The sequence below is a fragment of the Ischnura elegans genome, chromosome 5, assembly GCF_921293095.1.
Source record: "Ischnura elegans chromosome 5, ioIscEleg1.1, whole genome shotgun sequence".
NCBI lineage: Eukaryota > Metazoa > Arthropoda > Insecta > Odonata > Coenagrionidae > Ischnura > Ischnura elegans.
Window position 1 is genome coordinate 52,321,848 of NC_060250.1, and position 18,209 is coordinate 52,340,056.

The 18,209-nt window shown below is 36.2% G+C and overlaps 1 protein-coding gene across 1 annotated transcript in view; it reads right to left on the reverse strand.

Moving 5' to 3' along the window:
- Positions 1-5,879: 5,879 nt before the first annotated feature.
- The window catches only part of LOC124159822 (gustatory receptor 23a-like), a 333,156-nt gene continuing 320,826 nt past the window's right edge, over positions 5,880-18,209 (reverse strand). Inside the window, exons 4-7 of the mRNA XM_046535730.1 lie at positions 13,721-13,789; positions 12,418-12,510; positions 6,071-6,155; positions 5,880-5,952 (exon numbers count right to left, since the gene is read on the reverse strand). Coding sequence (XP_046391686.1) covers positions 5,930-5,952; positions 6,071-6,155; positions 12,418-12,510; positions 13,721-13,789 — 270 coding nt within the window. The 3' untranslated portion in view covers positions 5,880-5,929. The remainder of the gene's footprint in view (positions 5,953-6,070; positions 6,156-12,417; positions 12,511-13,720; positions 13,790-18,209) is intronic.

Consider the following 18,209-nt stretch of genomic DNA (forward strand, 5'->3'; position numbering starts at 1 on the left):
CACCGATATCTGCCTTGGTTTCCAAGCCTACACTGAGCCACAAGAATTATAACTCACCATTCTATCAACCAATCCCCTTACCTACTTTGCCTTTATCGCTTACGTAAATTTCTTCGGTTTATTGGTGTGACACAGAAGATCCAAGAAGGGAGAGATAAAAGAAAAATTTCCTTTGAATGCAGACTCCAATGTATCGTGTACCTAACCTTAAACTAGCCGTTGAAACCATTAAATTTATAGATCTGCCGCTATTTAGCGTAGAGTCTGCAATCGATACAAATTCTATACATAATTGAAACTTACTCTGTACGCTTCTTATTTTTTCATGGTAGTGATGAACTTCAGTATCCCACTAAGGAAAATCTCAACGCAAATCAAATGCTGTACACCATCTACGATATGGACTTAATGATATGCCCTTCCCAATACTTTAACCACCGTAACCGTAACCGGGAAATTATGTATCGAACGCATTAATCGTGGGCATACGACTAGGCATAATGATACTATTTGCGACGCTGGAGCTATCTGCTAGGACAGATAAATGATATATCGTATTCTTCGTACCTAGCATTTTTCCTCTTTCACACCGGGAGTTTAAGGATCCTTTAGTCAATTAATCCTATTCATAAACACTTTCCTTGCAAAGGCATTTCTTATTCTTGTATCCTTACTGCTGTATCTAATTTCCTACGAATTTTAGCCTGAATACAAAGAAGTAATCCTATCAACTCAATTTTGAGTTTTTTTTTACATTCAGCCCTTGCTGTCATAGCTATTTTGTACCAGATGGTTTACAGGGACTGCATACGCTTATGAAAAACTATCACTTTACTGATGAACTATTATTTTATTTTTCAGGACGAAAGATCGCGTGCAATGGCAATAGGACTTCTTCTCAAAACCAGAGACCGGAGTACTCGACGAGAGGTAATTAATCAATATGAAACTGCATTATTTATCCAATTTAAAGTTTTTCGTCGTGTCCTTATTCATATTACACTTTGAATTCAAAAATCAGGTGCGAACATGAAGATTAATTTCGTTAAAGCATGTGTGCCATGAATTGACACTATTTTAAGTAATTGTTAATGGCTGTAAAAATTTTCAAAAATATTACCAGTACATATAATCTATTTATTGTTCTCTGGAGATAGTCTCTACATTCTCTCTACTACAATGGTAAACAGTGACGTAACAGGCATGGTTATTACTTGTAGCTCTATCACTACGTAGCAGGGGGCATCGTATCAATTATTTACTAATATAATGGATCCCAAAAAATAATGTTTAATAGATTTTCGTGCATTAACCTATTATGAAGGTTTCAAAATATTTTAGGAAAAAGTCGCAGTTATAGAAATTTTCATTTACAAGTTCCTCTTCGATGTTCTAATTAGCATTCCTAAAAGTTTCAAAGTTGGAAAACCACCTGTAAATTTGCTAGCCACTTAGTAATTGTAGGTGAGTACGTAACTTAATCATCCGTGATCGTAAAAACACAAAGCAACGAAAAAGGTGCTCGTTTTAGGTAAGGTAATTCTTTATAAAAACTGAAGTTTTGTAGACCTTACGAATTGGAGTCATGAAGGATTTCGTACACAACCCAAGTCTTCATATCATTTGTAGAAAATTACTGCTTGGATAATTTCCTTCAGTTTACTCTGGCAAAAAAATACTTCTCTATTGAAAGAATCAAATACCTAAACAGTAAATAAGTATAAGAATCGGAAAAATATTTTTTAGAAAAAAAGTCCACTTTGAATAAAATGGGAATGAGTTTTTGCGAAATGAGTTTTCTGAAATGAGAATTAAATGGAAAACTGCATCAAAGCATTCTTAAGCATGTTAAGCTCATTCTAAGCATGCTGGCCAAACAATGTTGGTGATAACATTTAAAATGAAATATATTTTATATTTAAAATTATCTTAAAAAGCGTAATCGTAAATGGAGATGGAATGATATATGAAAAGATATGAAGATATGAAAAACTAAAAGTTAGTGAGTTTCATGGAAATTCTATTTTATCCACTAAAGCAAGATCGATGCAGGACATTAAATCATCGGCAATGTGTCCCAGAAAAAAATATTCGTAAAACAATTAGTGTAGCAGGTCATGCATATCGCTAGAAGCCAGCATTACTAAAACGCTCTGTGAAAGTAATGAATTACATTTTAATTATCCATATGAATAGCTGTGATTTTATGTACAATAGCATACAGAAATCGTCAATAATTTTCACTCACTGAATTATTTCTCATTTATTTAGCTTAGAGTCCTTATCAGCCAGATGCACCATGGGAAAATTTTCTTCACTGCCTGTGGAGTCTTCAGAATGGACTGCACTGTTTTGAAATCGGTCGGTAAAATGGATACATATTTTAGTTATTTCACTGAGTGAAGCGGAATCTAGAAATGTTTTTTATAACAAAGACTTATTTTAACTTATTCGCTTGTAGTGCGTTCTCATTTAACTTTAGTGGTGTGATTCTGAAAATAAGGAACATTAAGGCCATAGCATAATACATAGTCTCGATGTTATGAGTATCATGAAACCAAAAAATGACTCCATGACAAAAACATTCTGAAATTTTATCTATGTTTATAAGCTTCTCAATAAAATAACAATTGTTTTGGTTAAGAACTTAAAAATTGTAAAAATATGTGTTAGAATCTTTGGGAACGAAATTTTACTATACTTTTCATAGCATTTTACCATAGAGAACCGATTTGTCTAATGAGGAGCCTTATACTTTCCAAATAATACGACAAGCTTCACGTAAAACACGGTTATGTGATCAAAATTGAATACGAAAGTAATACTCCCAGCAAGTAGTTGATGTATGTCTCTTTTATTTTTTCAGATGGTGGCAGCAGTGATAACTTATCTTTTCATTATTTTGCAATTCATGCCAATGAAGGTAGAAAATACAAATAAAAACTACGGAAGGGAAACAAAATGATCTAAGATAGTTTAGGACGGAGGTACTCTTTCAACATAAACTTCATTCTTAGCTTCTAAGCATTAATCTTTTGTATATTTTCTGAAAAATTATGCTCACATAATAAAAATTTAGAATGAATTCGAATAAAGCTATAGCACGATAATTGAAAAATTCGTTGCTTATTACTTAACAAACCATTTAATTTATACATCCATAATAATTATACCTTTTGCAATTGCATCGGTGAAAAGAATTATTTAGGGCAAGCAGATTGACTCTAGCAATACCTGAGAGATAACTGCAATGACTGAGAGTTGTACATAAATTTCTGGGTCTGTAAAAATATACTGAAACTGAAAACCTTAATTGACACTAATAGGCTTGAAGCCAAAAAACTGTATTTAGTTGAAATAAATAAAATTACATCCTACACAATGGATAGTTTATAATTATTTTTAGCACATATTTCAGTGCATTAAAGCACTAATTCTAACAAGCACCTAATGAATCTGAAGAAGTAATAAAAGTAATTCAAAGTTTAATTTAATAAAATTTTAATAAATATTAATTATAAAAAAGTATTCATTAAAATACAGCTCATGAATGAAAAAATAGCCTGAAATTATTAATCAAATAAATTTGTATCTTCCCTCACAGACAAATTGTAGCGGAGGATTTTGAATAGGTTTATTAAAATTCCCTTCCTTTGTAAAGACGCAAAGACGTAAAGAAGTTTCATTTTTGTCATTTTTTAAGATACTTCTGTTTGAAATATCATTGTGCAGAAAAGTGAATGCTGTATCCCGCTATTTTGTTCATTGTTTTAATCCACTTTTCTTCCAATTATAATACTTTAGGATTCAAATTAATCTATTTTTTCATTCTCATCAAAAGAAACTATCTCTAGCAATCAAGTGTCAATATATATGCATTGCATGGAAAACATACCCAAAAGCTTTAAATTAATTTCGAATGAATTTCAGCATTTAAACTGCAGGTTAAATGTTACTGGTTCAACTGGCCAGGTTCAAAATTACTACGTAAGTGAGGTATGAGGAAGAAAATACGATTTATAAACAGGATAAAGAGGCAGGATATTTTTCTCGATGAAGAGTATTTATTAGAACAGTCATTAGGTACATAGTGTAGGCAGAAAGAAGGTTATGGGATAATTCTTTTACCTACATCTAGTGCAAACGTTAAATTTTGTCTTCAACAATCTGTAAAACCATGATTCTATTTTCAATTTCGACTAGTAACTCACGCTTGTGGTTATATGTAACGAAGATTATTCATATCATATTCCTAATTTCGTTTTCAATTCTTCATTGCCTGAAATATAAAGATATACTCTTAAGTTTATATCAATACTGAAAATTTCGATTGATAATTGATACAGTTTTAATGAATAAATGAGGCATTGGACTATGCCATTGGTATGAATAAAAGCCTTATGTTTGGCGAATTCAAAGAATGCGAACGGGAAAACGGATCAGCTGTGCAATTCGAAATATGTGCCCCTCATTCTATTGGGGATATCCGTAAGATATATAGTCATGGTTCTCTACAGACGATTATTAAACCTGATGGAATAGAAAAAGACTATATTCAAAGCGAAGCTATTAAATTCGTACTTGTTTGGAAAGTTCTTCAGTTTTTAAACACAGTTTTCTCTAAGTATTCTTCTATTCCAAAGGTTATCAGTGTTTGATAATTACAATCGGTGACATCCAAAACGCTTTCACGATATTTTGGTGTCATTAAAGGCGAATTGATGCTTATCATAGATGGATATAATGTGTTCAACGGTGAAATAGAATTAACGTACGAAAAAAACTATAAAACATTCCTATTCCAAAAAAATGAAGAAGAGTTGCTTCAAAATGCATTCTTCAGCATATCTTAGAAATAGAAGTGAATAGGGATTGATGATTTTCCGGGTTATATGCGGAGAGTTTGGAGAAAAAAAATTTAAAGCAGCCATTCCCTGGGCAGAGCACAATGTTTTCACAGAAATGAACAGGTCCCACTCAGGAATAGGGGTGGGTTCATTTAGTTCAGTAGCCCAAGTCACACATGTATATTTGTATTTATATATGAGGCACCCCGTCAATATCGATTAAACGTCTTGAGCCGCCCGCCTTAATGGTCATGCATCTCCAAGGAGGATCGCTTCAATAGGGAATGCATAGATACCGTTTTTGCTTCACGAATTACTCACGCAAACCATGTACTAAGACGATCAACTACTGCTAACTAACTAATCCAACTAAGAATAAAAACTACTTGCGCATTTGAGTTTCATGTGATTTCCTTCATAAATCACCATCTTGGAGTGGAGGCCTTATTATGGGCAATTTTATTCACATAAAAAATACCTTTGAGTATCGCTATCGCATAGTAATGTCATATAATACAGTGTCGCATTGCAAACTTAGAATTATTATTATCGATTTTTGGCTTCCCTCTTTAGATTTTCAAAGGGTTGATTAATTGAATTGGCTCACGGGTTTTCCACCGCGTTGGTTCATTTTTTAGTGACGACAGTTTCACGAGCATTACAGACAGCGTATTCCTAGTCTATTGCGATTAGTGGAACGGAAAACGCGACAAAAATACGGGGAAACATTCTGCTATATTTTTTATTCCATTCCGAAAGGCTACAAAAGGATTTCTCGTCGTGTTTATTGCGACAGCGCCTCGACGCAACGAAATTTCACGAATGATCGCGCTCATCCAATATAATTTTCCTGGCTGAAGAACGATAGCATTTTATACCGTAGAATTTGCTATTTTACCCTTAAGCTAAAATATTTGTAAACAAAGAGTGTAAAGTCAGTCATAATACCTGAACTATGCTCCTGAACATCCCTGAATTAGCAATGGGACGTAGGGATGGGCTCTTTCAGATGCAGAATTTTTCATGTTGATATTATAAATGAATCATTAAATGTTCTCCAACAATAAATGGCTGCTTTCCAGTCAAAATTCTTGGTACACTCGATCTGAGATGATTGAAAAACTTATTAATTCACATATTTGAGACTAAGCAGAAACATATAATAGTAATTTCCCACCATGCAAAATTCCTTTATTAATACGAGCACTACAATTTATGTTTACTTATGTCAAATATGGAGCTGGTGTCTTTCGTATACTGTTGAAACTGAAGTAGAATAAAAATATAGGTGATTATGACCGCCGTGACCTGAAAGTAGAAAAAGATTTAATGGAGTATGCTGCAAATAATCAAATATTGGGTCATCTACAAGTCAACAATTCAAAATAAACACTTCAAAGACATTTGCTAACATTGTAGAACAATGGCGACTATGAAGCTGGATGAAAGTGATGAAGCGATTACTTTAAGCTATTATAACAATAAATATATAATAATAACGAGTGCTTTAACATATCCGAATTAAAAACAATCTTCTTGGGAATTTGCTGTACAAAAAATACATTGTAGTGATTGTATTCAAGGACGGTACGAAGAAAAGTTTGAAACCGAGTTTTGGTGAATGAGTCCATCGTAATATATCGTTAGGATGTGGTTTCATGTGCCTACAATTTCAAAACACGTATATTTTCTACTTTCGTCCATAGATACAGGTATATTGAAAAAATGAAACAGATTACGATATCGTCCTCCAGGCTCTTTGCTATAAATCAGGCATGGGTTTGGTTGGTTGGTTTGGTTTTTGGAGGAGGCGACCGACAGCTGAGGTCATTTGCGCCATGAGGGAAGGGTATGGAAGGAAGGCTGGAGAGAAACCCGCGCCCGACGCGGCCGCGTCGGCATTAGCCTGCTCTTAACGAAAGGCGCCAAGGGAACCACGGCTTGACGTCCCATCCGACGGACAAAGTGTTGCGCTTGAAATATCCTCCACATAGCATTCGAGCAGGGATCAAGCAGTCTCTGAAAATTCTCTGCCACTGCCGGGATCTGAACCCGAGCCCGCTGGGTGGGAAGCCAACACTCTAGCCACCACACCAACCCGATACCCAATCAGACATGGATATCAAGAGATAGGGAGCCAATGCGCAGGGCAAGATGAAACATAATACTTCGCGGATTAGTCACTACGATTTCAGCGTTGAAACAATAAATGAAAGAAGCCTCTATTTTAAACCTTATAATTCATTATTGAAACTTTCGTTAGCGCCCAACAGCAGGGGGTCGCCGCGAGGGTACCTCGCAACCAAACCTCACTGCAAAGCGTTTTCCGTTGCGTCTTCTATATATTTATCTATCTATTCTATCTCCTTATATATTTATACTGTATAGATACCTTTTTCTCAACTTATACGCAACCAAACTCTACAAATGAGGTACCAAAATGCACAGAATTTATCAGAGAACATGCGACGGCATATCTTACTTCCTAAATATTGCTATTGTTTCCTGAAATTGGTTTTTAAATAATTAAAAAAAAACAAAAAAAAAACAAAAAACGGCAAATATTTCTGACGTTAACGGCGCACAAACTGATACATTTGTTCATTTGCAACAATATCTCGCATTCTTTTAATAACTTTTATCAAAATGCGGCTGATTCCACGTTCAAGTCTCCTGTTGATACGTAAGTATGAGTCATCATGTGCGTTTAACAGAGGATAGTGTAATTACTTCCAATGTTGTGCTCGTATATATAAAAGAGGACGTCTGTTAGTCCGTCCGCTGTGCATTTCTTTACGGCTGCACGTTTGGAGTTAGGCTAAAGTCAGTAAATAGGTGCATGTCATACTTTCAAACCCTGAAGTGCTACTTTCGGTTTGCGTCGGACGCGTCCTTTGCGTCGTTTTTTTCATTACTGTTTGTTACGTCACGTCATACAACCAGGGGTGACCTGGCCAGGTCGGCTGGTCGGCGATCGCCGAGGGCCCTGAGCTTAGGAGGTCCTTCACAGCGCTCGAGTATAACATATCTTAAAATCATCTTTTTGTTAAATTAATTTCAATGTCTAAAATAGAAATAGTTTTATTTTTTTCGAGGTGCCGGGAGTCTCGACGGGAGTCGAGAAATCTCGAATGGGCGAGACTTCTCGACTCTCGTCAAGACTCGATCCAGGCGAGAAATGAAATTCTAGTCTCGACCGTGGAGACTCTCGGGAGGTCGAGAGTCTCGCACAGCCCTAGGTAGGACCCAATAATACTCCAGTAAGGGACCTATCATGAGCTCTCGCCTAGGGCCCCCAATCACCGCAGACCGCCCCTTCTGTGGTTGGTTATCCTGCCGGGCAGGCACACCTCTTGACACGCTCCAAAAGTATTAATTCCAAGTTCCAAGTTTCCAACTTCTCTGTGTACTATCCTTCCCGAGATACGCCGGATGGCCGGCTAGTCAATAATAAAACGTTAGCCTCTTTGGCGGTTTGGAGCAAATTCTACGTTTGTTTGACACTCAGTTTCAGGACTTAAACAGAAACTTCAATGATACTTTATAGCGTACATGAGGAAATTGTAGCTACCATGGACAGGAGGAGTAATGAAACAAACCCACCGCTTCAACAAGTTGAGCCTCTCACTTCCAATATTTATGTTTTATCTCGAAAATTTTCACAAATGCTCCCGTAGAAGGAGAAGATAAGGTTTATGCTAAAAACTAACGGCCGGATTCATAGTAAGCTACCAACGCCTATGTAGCGTTCTAAGTAGTAGCATACTTGCACAATGGTATTAATAGATCGTTACAAAGGGCTGCTAAGCTTAGTATGCTACTATCTTAGCAGCTGCCTCTTAGCCGCCCTCCGGCCTTGTCTAATAGAGCTACCAAATATGGCGGACCGTTTTGGATGACTAACTCTGGTTCTATTTTTATACTCTCATAGTTTTTTTACGCATTTGTGCCAAAATGGAACACGAAAATCCATTCTTCAAGTAAGGCAGGCAACGTATGTAGTGTAATTACTGACAGGAATTGAAAGTTTTTTTTAATAGCTGCAAGGAAAGTACGATGTGCAGTGAACTTGTGCCTCTAGTGAAAGTGTACAGAATTTGTAAATTTATTAACCCCTAAGTGAATTAACTGCATAAAAACTATGAAGTAAAGAGTGAAGTGACAAGTGAAGTGATTTGTGAGTGTATGAGCTTCTACAAATTCCATTCTGGTTTAATCAACCGTATACAAATCGATCAAGGTATCTACTAACTGTTGCGAAGGGGATATGTGTCATATTTGAAATAGTTTCTCTTTAGCGATACAGCAAACGCGTATTAATTTTCATTCGTTTGCTCGCTTATAAGTTCTGTTTGATTTTATTACTTATTCTAGTCACTTCATCGTGAGCTTTCGCCAGTGTTTACATTCCACGCATTTCGTTGCGCTATGGTTTTTGTTTTGGTTACGGTACGAGTGATAGTGAAATGGGAAGTTTTTTGATGTTACTATAAGTGGTTTAGAATTTTTTTAGCCTATTCATTTCATTGTCTACGCAATAATAATGTGAAATAACATGAACTGATACTAAATCGTAAGTGATGAGTGGGAAGTGAGATATGAAGAATCCTTTCGAAGTTCAACGATTGCAAATTCATTTAGTTTGTGCGGAGTGATTGGAAAACTGATTATCATGATTTATTAGTGTTACGTTACAGTGTTATAAATTAACTAAGAGCCAAGTTTTTCATTGAATCAGTTGATTCGGAATGTACTGATTATAAGTATCATAAAGACAGCTCGTGAAATGTAAAGTGAAATGTATTGTGCGATGTAGTGCTATTTGTGATATTATCAGCAATACATATGTAAAACAAGCTAGATTAATCGTGCTTTGTTTTTTTGTTTACATTATCCACATCTAGTTAACTATATGCCCCATGTTTCCGCACTTTTACGCTGTCAATATTTAAAAAATTTTAATGTGGCGAGGCAGATTGTTGTTTCCTTAACTATAACATTTTAGGAGTAGCAAACATATGTTACTGATTGCTCGCACGTAGGTATTTGTAACGTAATAAATGTGTATCATTCACACATTTACCTTAACGTTATTTTCTTTATGATTCATTTCTGCATTGCAAAATTTTCCGTTTCTACTCCGACATTGAGGTGTATTTCTGCTTTTCGAATGTAAATGTGTTTAATACTGACGTTGCTAGTTATGTTTTGTTGATGAAATCTTCTCGGGAAATCAGCCGGGTGATGATGGCCATTGCTGCCAACGTTTCGATGGCCTTCTCTGCCATCGTCTTCAGGGCGAATGATGGACCTGGTTATTGCCGGGCTTATATACGCCGTTGGGGAGGTCAGGTCGTCCGTGATTGGTCAGTTTTTTTTAGAGTCCTCTCCTCCTCTCAGCTTACCCATTCTTTTTATGATTGGGTTCCACGATTTGCTAAGGTTGAAACCCGCGTCCCTATTCATTTTATTGTTTGTGATTCGTATTTCGATAGCTTCCTTTGTAAGGCGGTCCCAATATCCCTTTGCCTTGCAGAGGATTTTTGTTTCATTGAACTTGATGGTGTGATTGTTTTTAATGCAGTGGTCGGCTACGGCAGATTTTTCCGGGTATCCAAGTCTAATGCACCGCTTATGTTCTGATATCCTGGTTTCAATTGTTCTTCCTGTTTCCCCAATGTAGCTATATATAGCCGAAATATTACTTCCGCTATGTTGACGACACCTTCATCGTGTGGCCGCATGGACAAGAGACGCTACCTGCTTTCCTGCAGCACATGAACAGCCTCCATCCCAATATCCAATTTACTATGGAAATGGAAAAAGATGGGTGCCTCCCATTCCTCGACGTCCTTATCCGCAGAAAAGAAGACGGAAGCTTAAGTCACAGAGTATACCGCAAACCAACGCATACGGATCTATATCTCAACGGACTTAGCCACCATCACCCATCTCAACGAAATGCAGTGTTGACTTCACTTTTTCACCGAGCCAAACGCATCGCAGATGAGGAGAGCCTGCCGCAAGAGATAAACCACTTACGAACTACATTCCAACGAAACGGCTATGGGAAGACAGAAATTATGAAGGCCCTTAAAAGGACCTTTCAAGATCAACGCGCAACAAAAGAGTTTTTGGCTCCTGAAGATAATGACAAAGCTAAGCCCATTGCCAAGGCTGCTCTTCCATATGTTTCCACAATCTCGGGGAAATTGTCTCGTATTCTCAGAAAACGCAACATTGAGACAATTCACAAGCCACCAGGAAAACTACGGAGCCAACTTGTGAAGGTCAAAGACAGAATGGGACTCAAGACCTCTGGCGTCTACCAAATACCCTGTGAATGTGGAGATAGCTACATTGGGGAAACAGGAAGAACAATTGAAACCAGGATATCAGAACATAAGCGGTGCATTAGACTTGGATACCCGGAAAAATCTGCCGTAGCCGACCACTGCATTAAAAACAATCACACCATCAAGTTCAATGAAACAAAAATCCTCTGCAAGGCAAAGGGATATTGGGACCACCTTACAAAGGAAGCTATCGAAATACGAATCACAAACAATAAAATGAATAGGGACGCGGGTTTCAACCTTAGCAAATCGTGGAACCCAATCATAAAAAGAATGGGTAAGCTGAGAGGAGGAGAGGACTCTAAAAAAACTGACCAATCACGGACGACCTGACCTCCCCAACGGCGTATATAAGCCCGGCAATAACCAGGTCCATCATTCGCCCTGAAGACGATGGCAGAGAAGGCCATCGAAACGTTGGCAGCAATGGCCATCATCACCCGGCTGATTTCCCGAGAAGATTTCATCAACAGCATTCGCCGGGAAAGAACGAAATCCTTCTTAGTTATGTTTTTACATACTCATAATGCATACTCTAGTGAAAACAAATATCGGAAGTGTAAAAAATATGCAATATATATCATCAAGGAATACCCGGCCGTTTTTACAAGAATAACTGCATTTCAAACATACAAATGCTTCGGTAGTAGTCATAAATTTATCCTTTCCCAATGGTACAGCATCATTTGCGTGTACAGCAATCAAAAAATGTATCTGCAATGCGATATCACATCGAATTATCCATTATCAAGTAGAAATTTCGATGCTTGTTACTGAATTAATATCTTTTGTTTGATGTTTTTACGAATTTTCGGCGCCGCGGAGGAGTCGGATGCAGTGTTTCCAAGCGTATCCAAGCGGGTTAAAAACAAATCGCTACCGGGTATCGGCTGCCGCGCTTGCTAGTAGCATACTAAGTTAGTAGCTCTTAGTGGCTTACTTAAAAGAATCCATGAATACCATACCTTAGTAGGAGACTTAAAGGTATTAGAAGCCGACTAAGTTAGTGTGTTTCCCCCCTACTAGCGTGTTTCAGCGAAAATCTATCAATACGGCCGTAAGATTTAATGTGAAGTTTTAAAATAAATTACTTGAGTAAAATAAGAAAACATGCCAGGTGATCATAAAAGGAATGAAAAAGTGATATTATGCTTCACACAGGTCAAGAAAAAAACTAGTAGTTATATAAAATGAATCTATATACATGACCTTACCGAAGTAAGAAACCTGTAGTTTAGCACAAAAAACCCCTTAGAATCCATAGGGCGGCTGGTATGCAGAAGTTGTTGGTAAAAGAGGGAAAGCTGCTGTTAAAAAAAAAAAACAGAAATATGCATGTGGCTCATACAACAAGGGTAATGGTTTTGATCGTATTTGAGTGCACTTTGATAGTTTTTAAATGCAACCCAATCAAGCATCAAACAAGCCATTAGGAATAATTTTTATACTGATCGCTACGACATTCAATATTTCATATCTTATTTATTCATCTGGTCATATCGAAGGAACATTAATTTCGTAAATAAGACTTAGTGAGACTTGAATTGTTCCAGACTATTTTTTGGAAATAACCTGTTTCTAGCTAGGACAGATAAATAATTTTTTTTTTTAATTACTCAAGAGTATATGGTACAAGGCAAGAAAAAATAAATATAATACACACCAATCCTAAGCGGTCAACCACACATACCTTAAGTAACTATAACTTCCAAATTTACAAATTATAAAATTTTTTTAAACGAAACCATAAGTCCAACCGACATGAAAATCACGAACCTTTATATGAGCGAGAAAATCCTCATGAAAATCTAAGGAGGAAACGGAAAGAACATAAGTGGCTCCGTATAAGCATGATGCACCATAATGGCGAGTAGAGGGACATTTTGACGGCTAGAATACGAATTGAGTGATTTCGTCAAAATACACGTTTACAATTTGACGATACGGCCAACTCAATTTGGACATTTTACCGGCTATTATGTGCAAAGGTCCAACTTATGTCAACTGTTTTGAATGTGACTGAATTACAAGAATTTCATTCCTTCAGGGAAAACAGAAAGGAACCTCTCAAAACTGTTCGTAATGACTACAGCTTATCTTTTGATCGGCCTCATCATGACACGGAACTGTAAGTCTCGATTTTCCTCATCGATTAAGAGGAAAAATTTAAAATGATGTATCTTTAGGTACACATTATTATCTTCCAGGCAATAAAAAACGGGCTATGATAGCAAAAAGGAAGCGTCCTTCCCAAATAAAATTCAAAAACTCAGTTCATAACTGTGTAATGCATGAAGAGAAAAAGTTACATTTGTAGTAAAAAAGTGAGAAAAAATTATAACGCGTCTTAAATATAACATAGAAAAATTTGTATCGGTATAGAACAAACCAATTCAGTTTATTTAGGATTAATTATCAACGTTTTCCATAAAAATGAGATTCTCTCAGAGTTTTAGCCCACGAAAGTTCTTCTAATAAAAAATAATATTTCTTATTGGATTTCATTCGGATACTCACAATATTGTACTGATCCCTATATGCACGGGCAACGATTCCTTTTGTTATCTTTTTTCTCATTTGGCATTCCTGCAAACAAAGTATGGTCATAGTTAGCAGAATAATTTAAATAAGAATTCAATGATATAATCAGAAGTATATAATACTCCATTAATAGAAAGCTATGAATCTTTAATTTTCCATAAATCTAAGAGCAAAAGCAAGATGTGTTCCTGGTAATCAATTTTTTTAGATAAGCTGATGGTGTATAAATTCTCATGAACAGTTCAGTATTTCAATTAAAAAATCCGTCACAAATCATCTAAAAGAAGAAGAAGTACATACAATTGAGGGTATTAACTCACAGTAGTGTAGAGCAAGGTTAAAACTATCGCAACTGTTGAGCAAATATGTAGAATGCATGTGAAATATGTAAGCTATCAGAAACTCATTATCGGATAAAAACATTTTTTTAAATTTCTTATAACTTTTCGGAATGATGTCTGCTTATTTTAACCACCCTTGCCACGAAAACTCCTGTTTGTGTACATTTTACATAAGAAAATACATGAGGAGAAACAATTTCGATTAAAAAAAGACCAAGAAATGCGGATGGAATGTGATAATTTTCATGTAGTTGATGAACTGTAACTTATTCGAGAATCAGATAATGCATTACTTAAACAAAAATCATAAATGCCAAGAAATTAAATAGAGGAAATCAAAATAAATTATACTTAAAGATTCGATTCTCCTTCAAAATATAGTTTACCATAGGGTAGTTTCCTTCATCGAAGAGAACGAACGGCATTGATTGCGATTCACCATTAGTGTAGTATTCATAATATACAACTTATTAGATTTAGAAATTCCAGTTTCGACGAATGTTAATGGTCACTTTTAACCTCATCTGAAAAAGGCCAGATTGGCGCCCATCCGATGCCACTACACGTGACGTCACAGGGAACTAGTATCTATACGAGTAGATAGGAGTTTTAAATCGTCTGAGATTACCAATGCATGCATGAGGCACAGAGCACTGGGAAACATTTCTTAATAATCACCTATTAAAAATGCCGATGGTCGGAAAGTTTCCTTCGTTTGATAGGGTATTAATAATCCTTATTTAAGCCAAGCGCTACCTGCTGGCAGGGTACTCTAGGTCATTAATCAGTTAACATATACAGTCAAAGTAGAGAAAATTAGGAAGCGTATGTTACTTTCAAAGTAATTATCATATTAGATGTGTGAGGAAAAATAAACTCCTCAATGATACATTTCTGCATAAATATTTGAGTTTTACAAAGGTACTAAAAGGTATTCAGACTTCCTACATGAAATGAATGGCTACATTACTGAGAAGCCACTAATTTATTTTGTTATTCGAGAGGTTGAGTAAACATCATACCTCTTCGTACAACTCTTCACAGGCCGAAACCTTGTACACCAATCCAATAAGCGTGGAGAAAACAAACCAAACGAGGAAATACACGATCTGGTACCCAAAGAAGGCCACATCTCCAGAAATTGCGGCGTCCAGGATCCCGTAAGAGAAGAATGTGGTGTTAAAGACGTCGAAGATAGACTTGAACAGTATCTGCCAACCATAGGCCCTCCCAATGTTCCTCTTGCAACGAAATACAGAGAGCTGCATCTTCATCAAATCCTGGAGACGAATAAAGTCACCTGACTCTTTGAGTACTCGATCGGACTGCTCCCAACGATCGCTACTGCTGCCTATGTGGAACGACTCATCAGCGACGGATAGCGATCGTTTCCCACGCTCGCTTCGATGTCTTGAATTACCTCCATCTGAATCCGAGAATATCTTGATCCTATCTCGAATCCTTCGAATGGCCCTTGCCGTGAAGAGAACCAACATCCGAAACTGAAGATCACCCATGAGGACCACGAGGAGGTTAAATAGCACTATTATGGGCTGGTAAATTCGATGTATACTCATCCTATTCCTACATTTCGTAACAATCGTGAAAATTGCCACGACAAAAGGGAGAGCACCAGATAAGGAGCCGAAGATCATTGATATTGCAGTTTTATCATTCCAGCCACCACTGTAGAGGCCTAATCTTGCGTCCAAACGAAGTAAAGTGTTCACCGTGTGATTTATTATCCCTTTGCGCCAAAATGTTATCATTATTGTGCTAAGCGAGATGTAGTCGTAGCAAGTTCTCCAGAAGAGTAGCACCCAGCTGACCGTGGGGCCGTATTTCTTTCCCATAAAATGAGAAATGAAAGTGACAATGTTGAGGATGGTGAGGATGATGTTTAGGCTAAACAGAAGGTTACGGTAGAATGTGATGGCTCTCCCCCATTTCTTAATCAACCAGTAGCTTTTTCGGGCTGATTTCGCAGTGCTGATTGGCGACAACCCAAGAATGATGCTGAGTACATTTAAGTAGTCTATAAGTGACGAGAGTTTAGCCATTTTCAATGCGAAAGAATTGTTTTTGCTAAATTTTAGCCAAGCAATTGAAAGCACAGTTGTAAATTTTGTAAATACGATTTAACCAATAAATTTTTTAGAGAGACGGAAAATGAGTTAGGGAATGGGTTTTTTTTTTTAATGCAACCGTAAGGCAATTTTTCTTGTTATTCATGACACTTCAAAGCAGCAAATCAAAGGTAACGGCGTGAAAAATACTAGTTTAAAAACTTTGCACTCTGAAATAGATTCCCCCACGCTGAAAAATACAAAAGCAAGGTCCTATACAGCACTATGACATTCAGTCAATATATGTTACGATTATCATTTATTACTTAAAAATTACTCAGAGAAAAGGTATATGCAATACGCTGGGCTCTAATATATGTTTAGCATTAGTTTATATCGCACGCATTTCAACTCAATTTGGTTTGTGTGGTATGACATGATACACCTACAATAGTAAAATAGCCATCAGCTACAGCCTCGCCGATAAAATCCTGACCGTAACAATAAGATGTTCGATTTATAAGGCTCTTTGAGTTTTTCCCTTCCTCAGTATTTTGAAATTACATAACATGTCATTAATTTTCTGCAATCTTATCGACTCTAAAACGAAACGGAAAATTAATTTTAGACTACGCGCATTAGATTTAAACTTTTTTTCCATTCATAATTCTCAGCACCAATGCATTTTGAAAAAATTGCTCGCAATGTAATGTTAATGATATTGAGAAATATGATTGTATAATTGGGTAATATTCCGCTTCAATGCTCATATGAAAGGTGAATATGTAGCCAGAATTTGTACTTTCTTAGATTTTAATCAAGCGAAACGACCAAATAATTGATTGAATATAAAATTTAAAAAGTCTTTGTTGATGCTAAATTAATTCAGTAATGTTCAATTAGAGAGCGAATAGACAACTTGATGATCGGATTTTCATGGTTCGCTGTTTATATAACTTTTTAATGTACCTCACTTTTCCGCCCAGAAATTTTCTCTGTACATTACATGTGTTAACGAAAGAATATTCTCTGTAAACCTTAAGAAATTTAAAAGCTACGACCACGTCATGCATTGCAAAGGAAATTCACACGCTAAATGCTCTATTTTCCTTTTTACCTTTTATAGGAGCTTGTTATCAGAAATGTAATAAATTATTTTGCCTTAAAGTCCTTCAGTTTGCCCAGAGAATGGGAGAAAATTAGCATGATGCTACTCCCATTCAGGATTAGGAGATTCCATTTACGATTATCCATTAACAAAATGAAAATCCGAAGTCAATTAGATGATTACATACCGGGTGTGAGACGAAATGGAATAACGATTTCAGGTACTAGATAGAAAATGTAAAGATTACATCTAATTGAGGGGTTTTCACCTAATTCATCTTTCTTTCTAGAGTGAATAGGTCTCAATGCCATGGAAATTCGAAAAAGAATTCGATACAGCTGCGCTTCCTAGAATAGTAAAGAATTTGTATGATTATATCCCGTTGACCGTAAACATAGAATACATCACAAAATTCGATTAGAGAATATGAACCTTTTATAATTTGCAATTGTTCAGCAACTATAAGTTGTTAAGGTTTAATTATTTACAATAGCTCTTTATACCTAGGAGGAATGCAACGCCATAAAATGGAATATGAAAGTAAGTATGGGTTATATTATAATGGAAATTCTATATTTTATGACGGCAGTACCATTGTATTTCTTAGAATTTTCAGCTGAACTGAGGAGCATATCACATGCTATATTGCTTGAATAGTTTCAATCCATCTATTATAATACATGCGGAAAAATTACAATTGCAGTAAAATTCCTTCATCTTTAAAACAGTCAGTGTTTTAATAGCAGAGATGGCATATTTTATGATTCATTTCCAGCAAAAATGTTTCTAATAAAGCCTACTGAGGGGTTGGTATTGATTGAATGGACACAGAAATAATGAGAAAAATAATTCTCGCTAGAGGCAAACGAATCCGAACACCTACTGGACTATACTAGTTTGCAATACGTTAAACATTCACAAATGCATCTGTATTGAATATAATTCGCTTA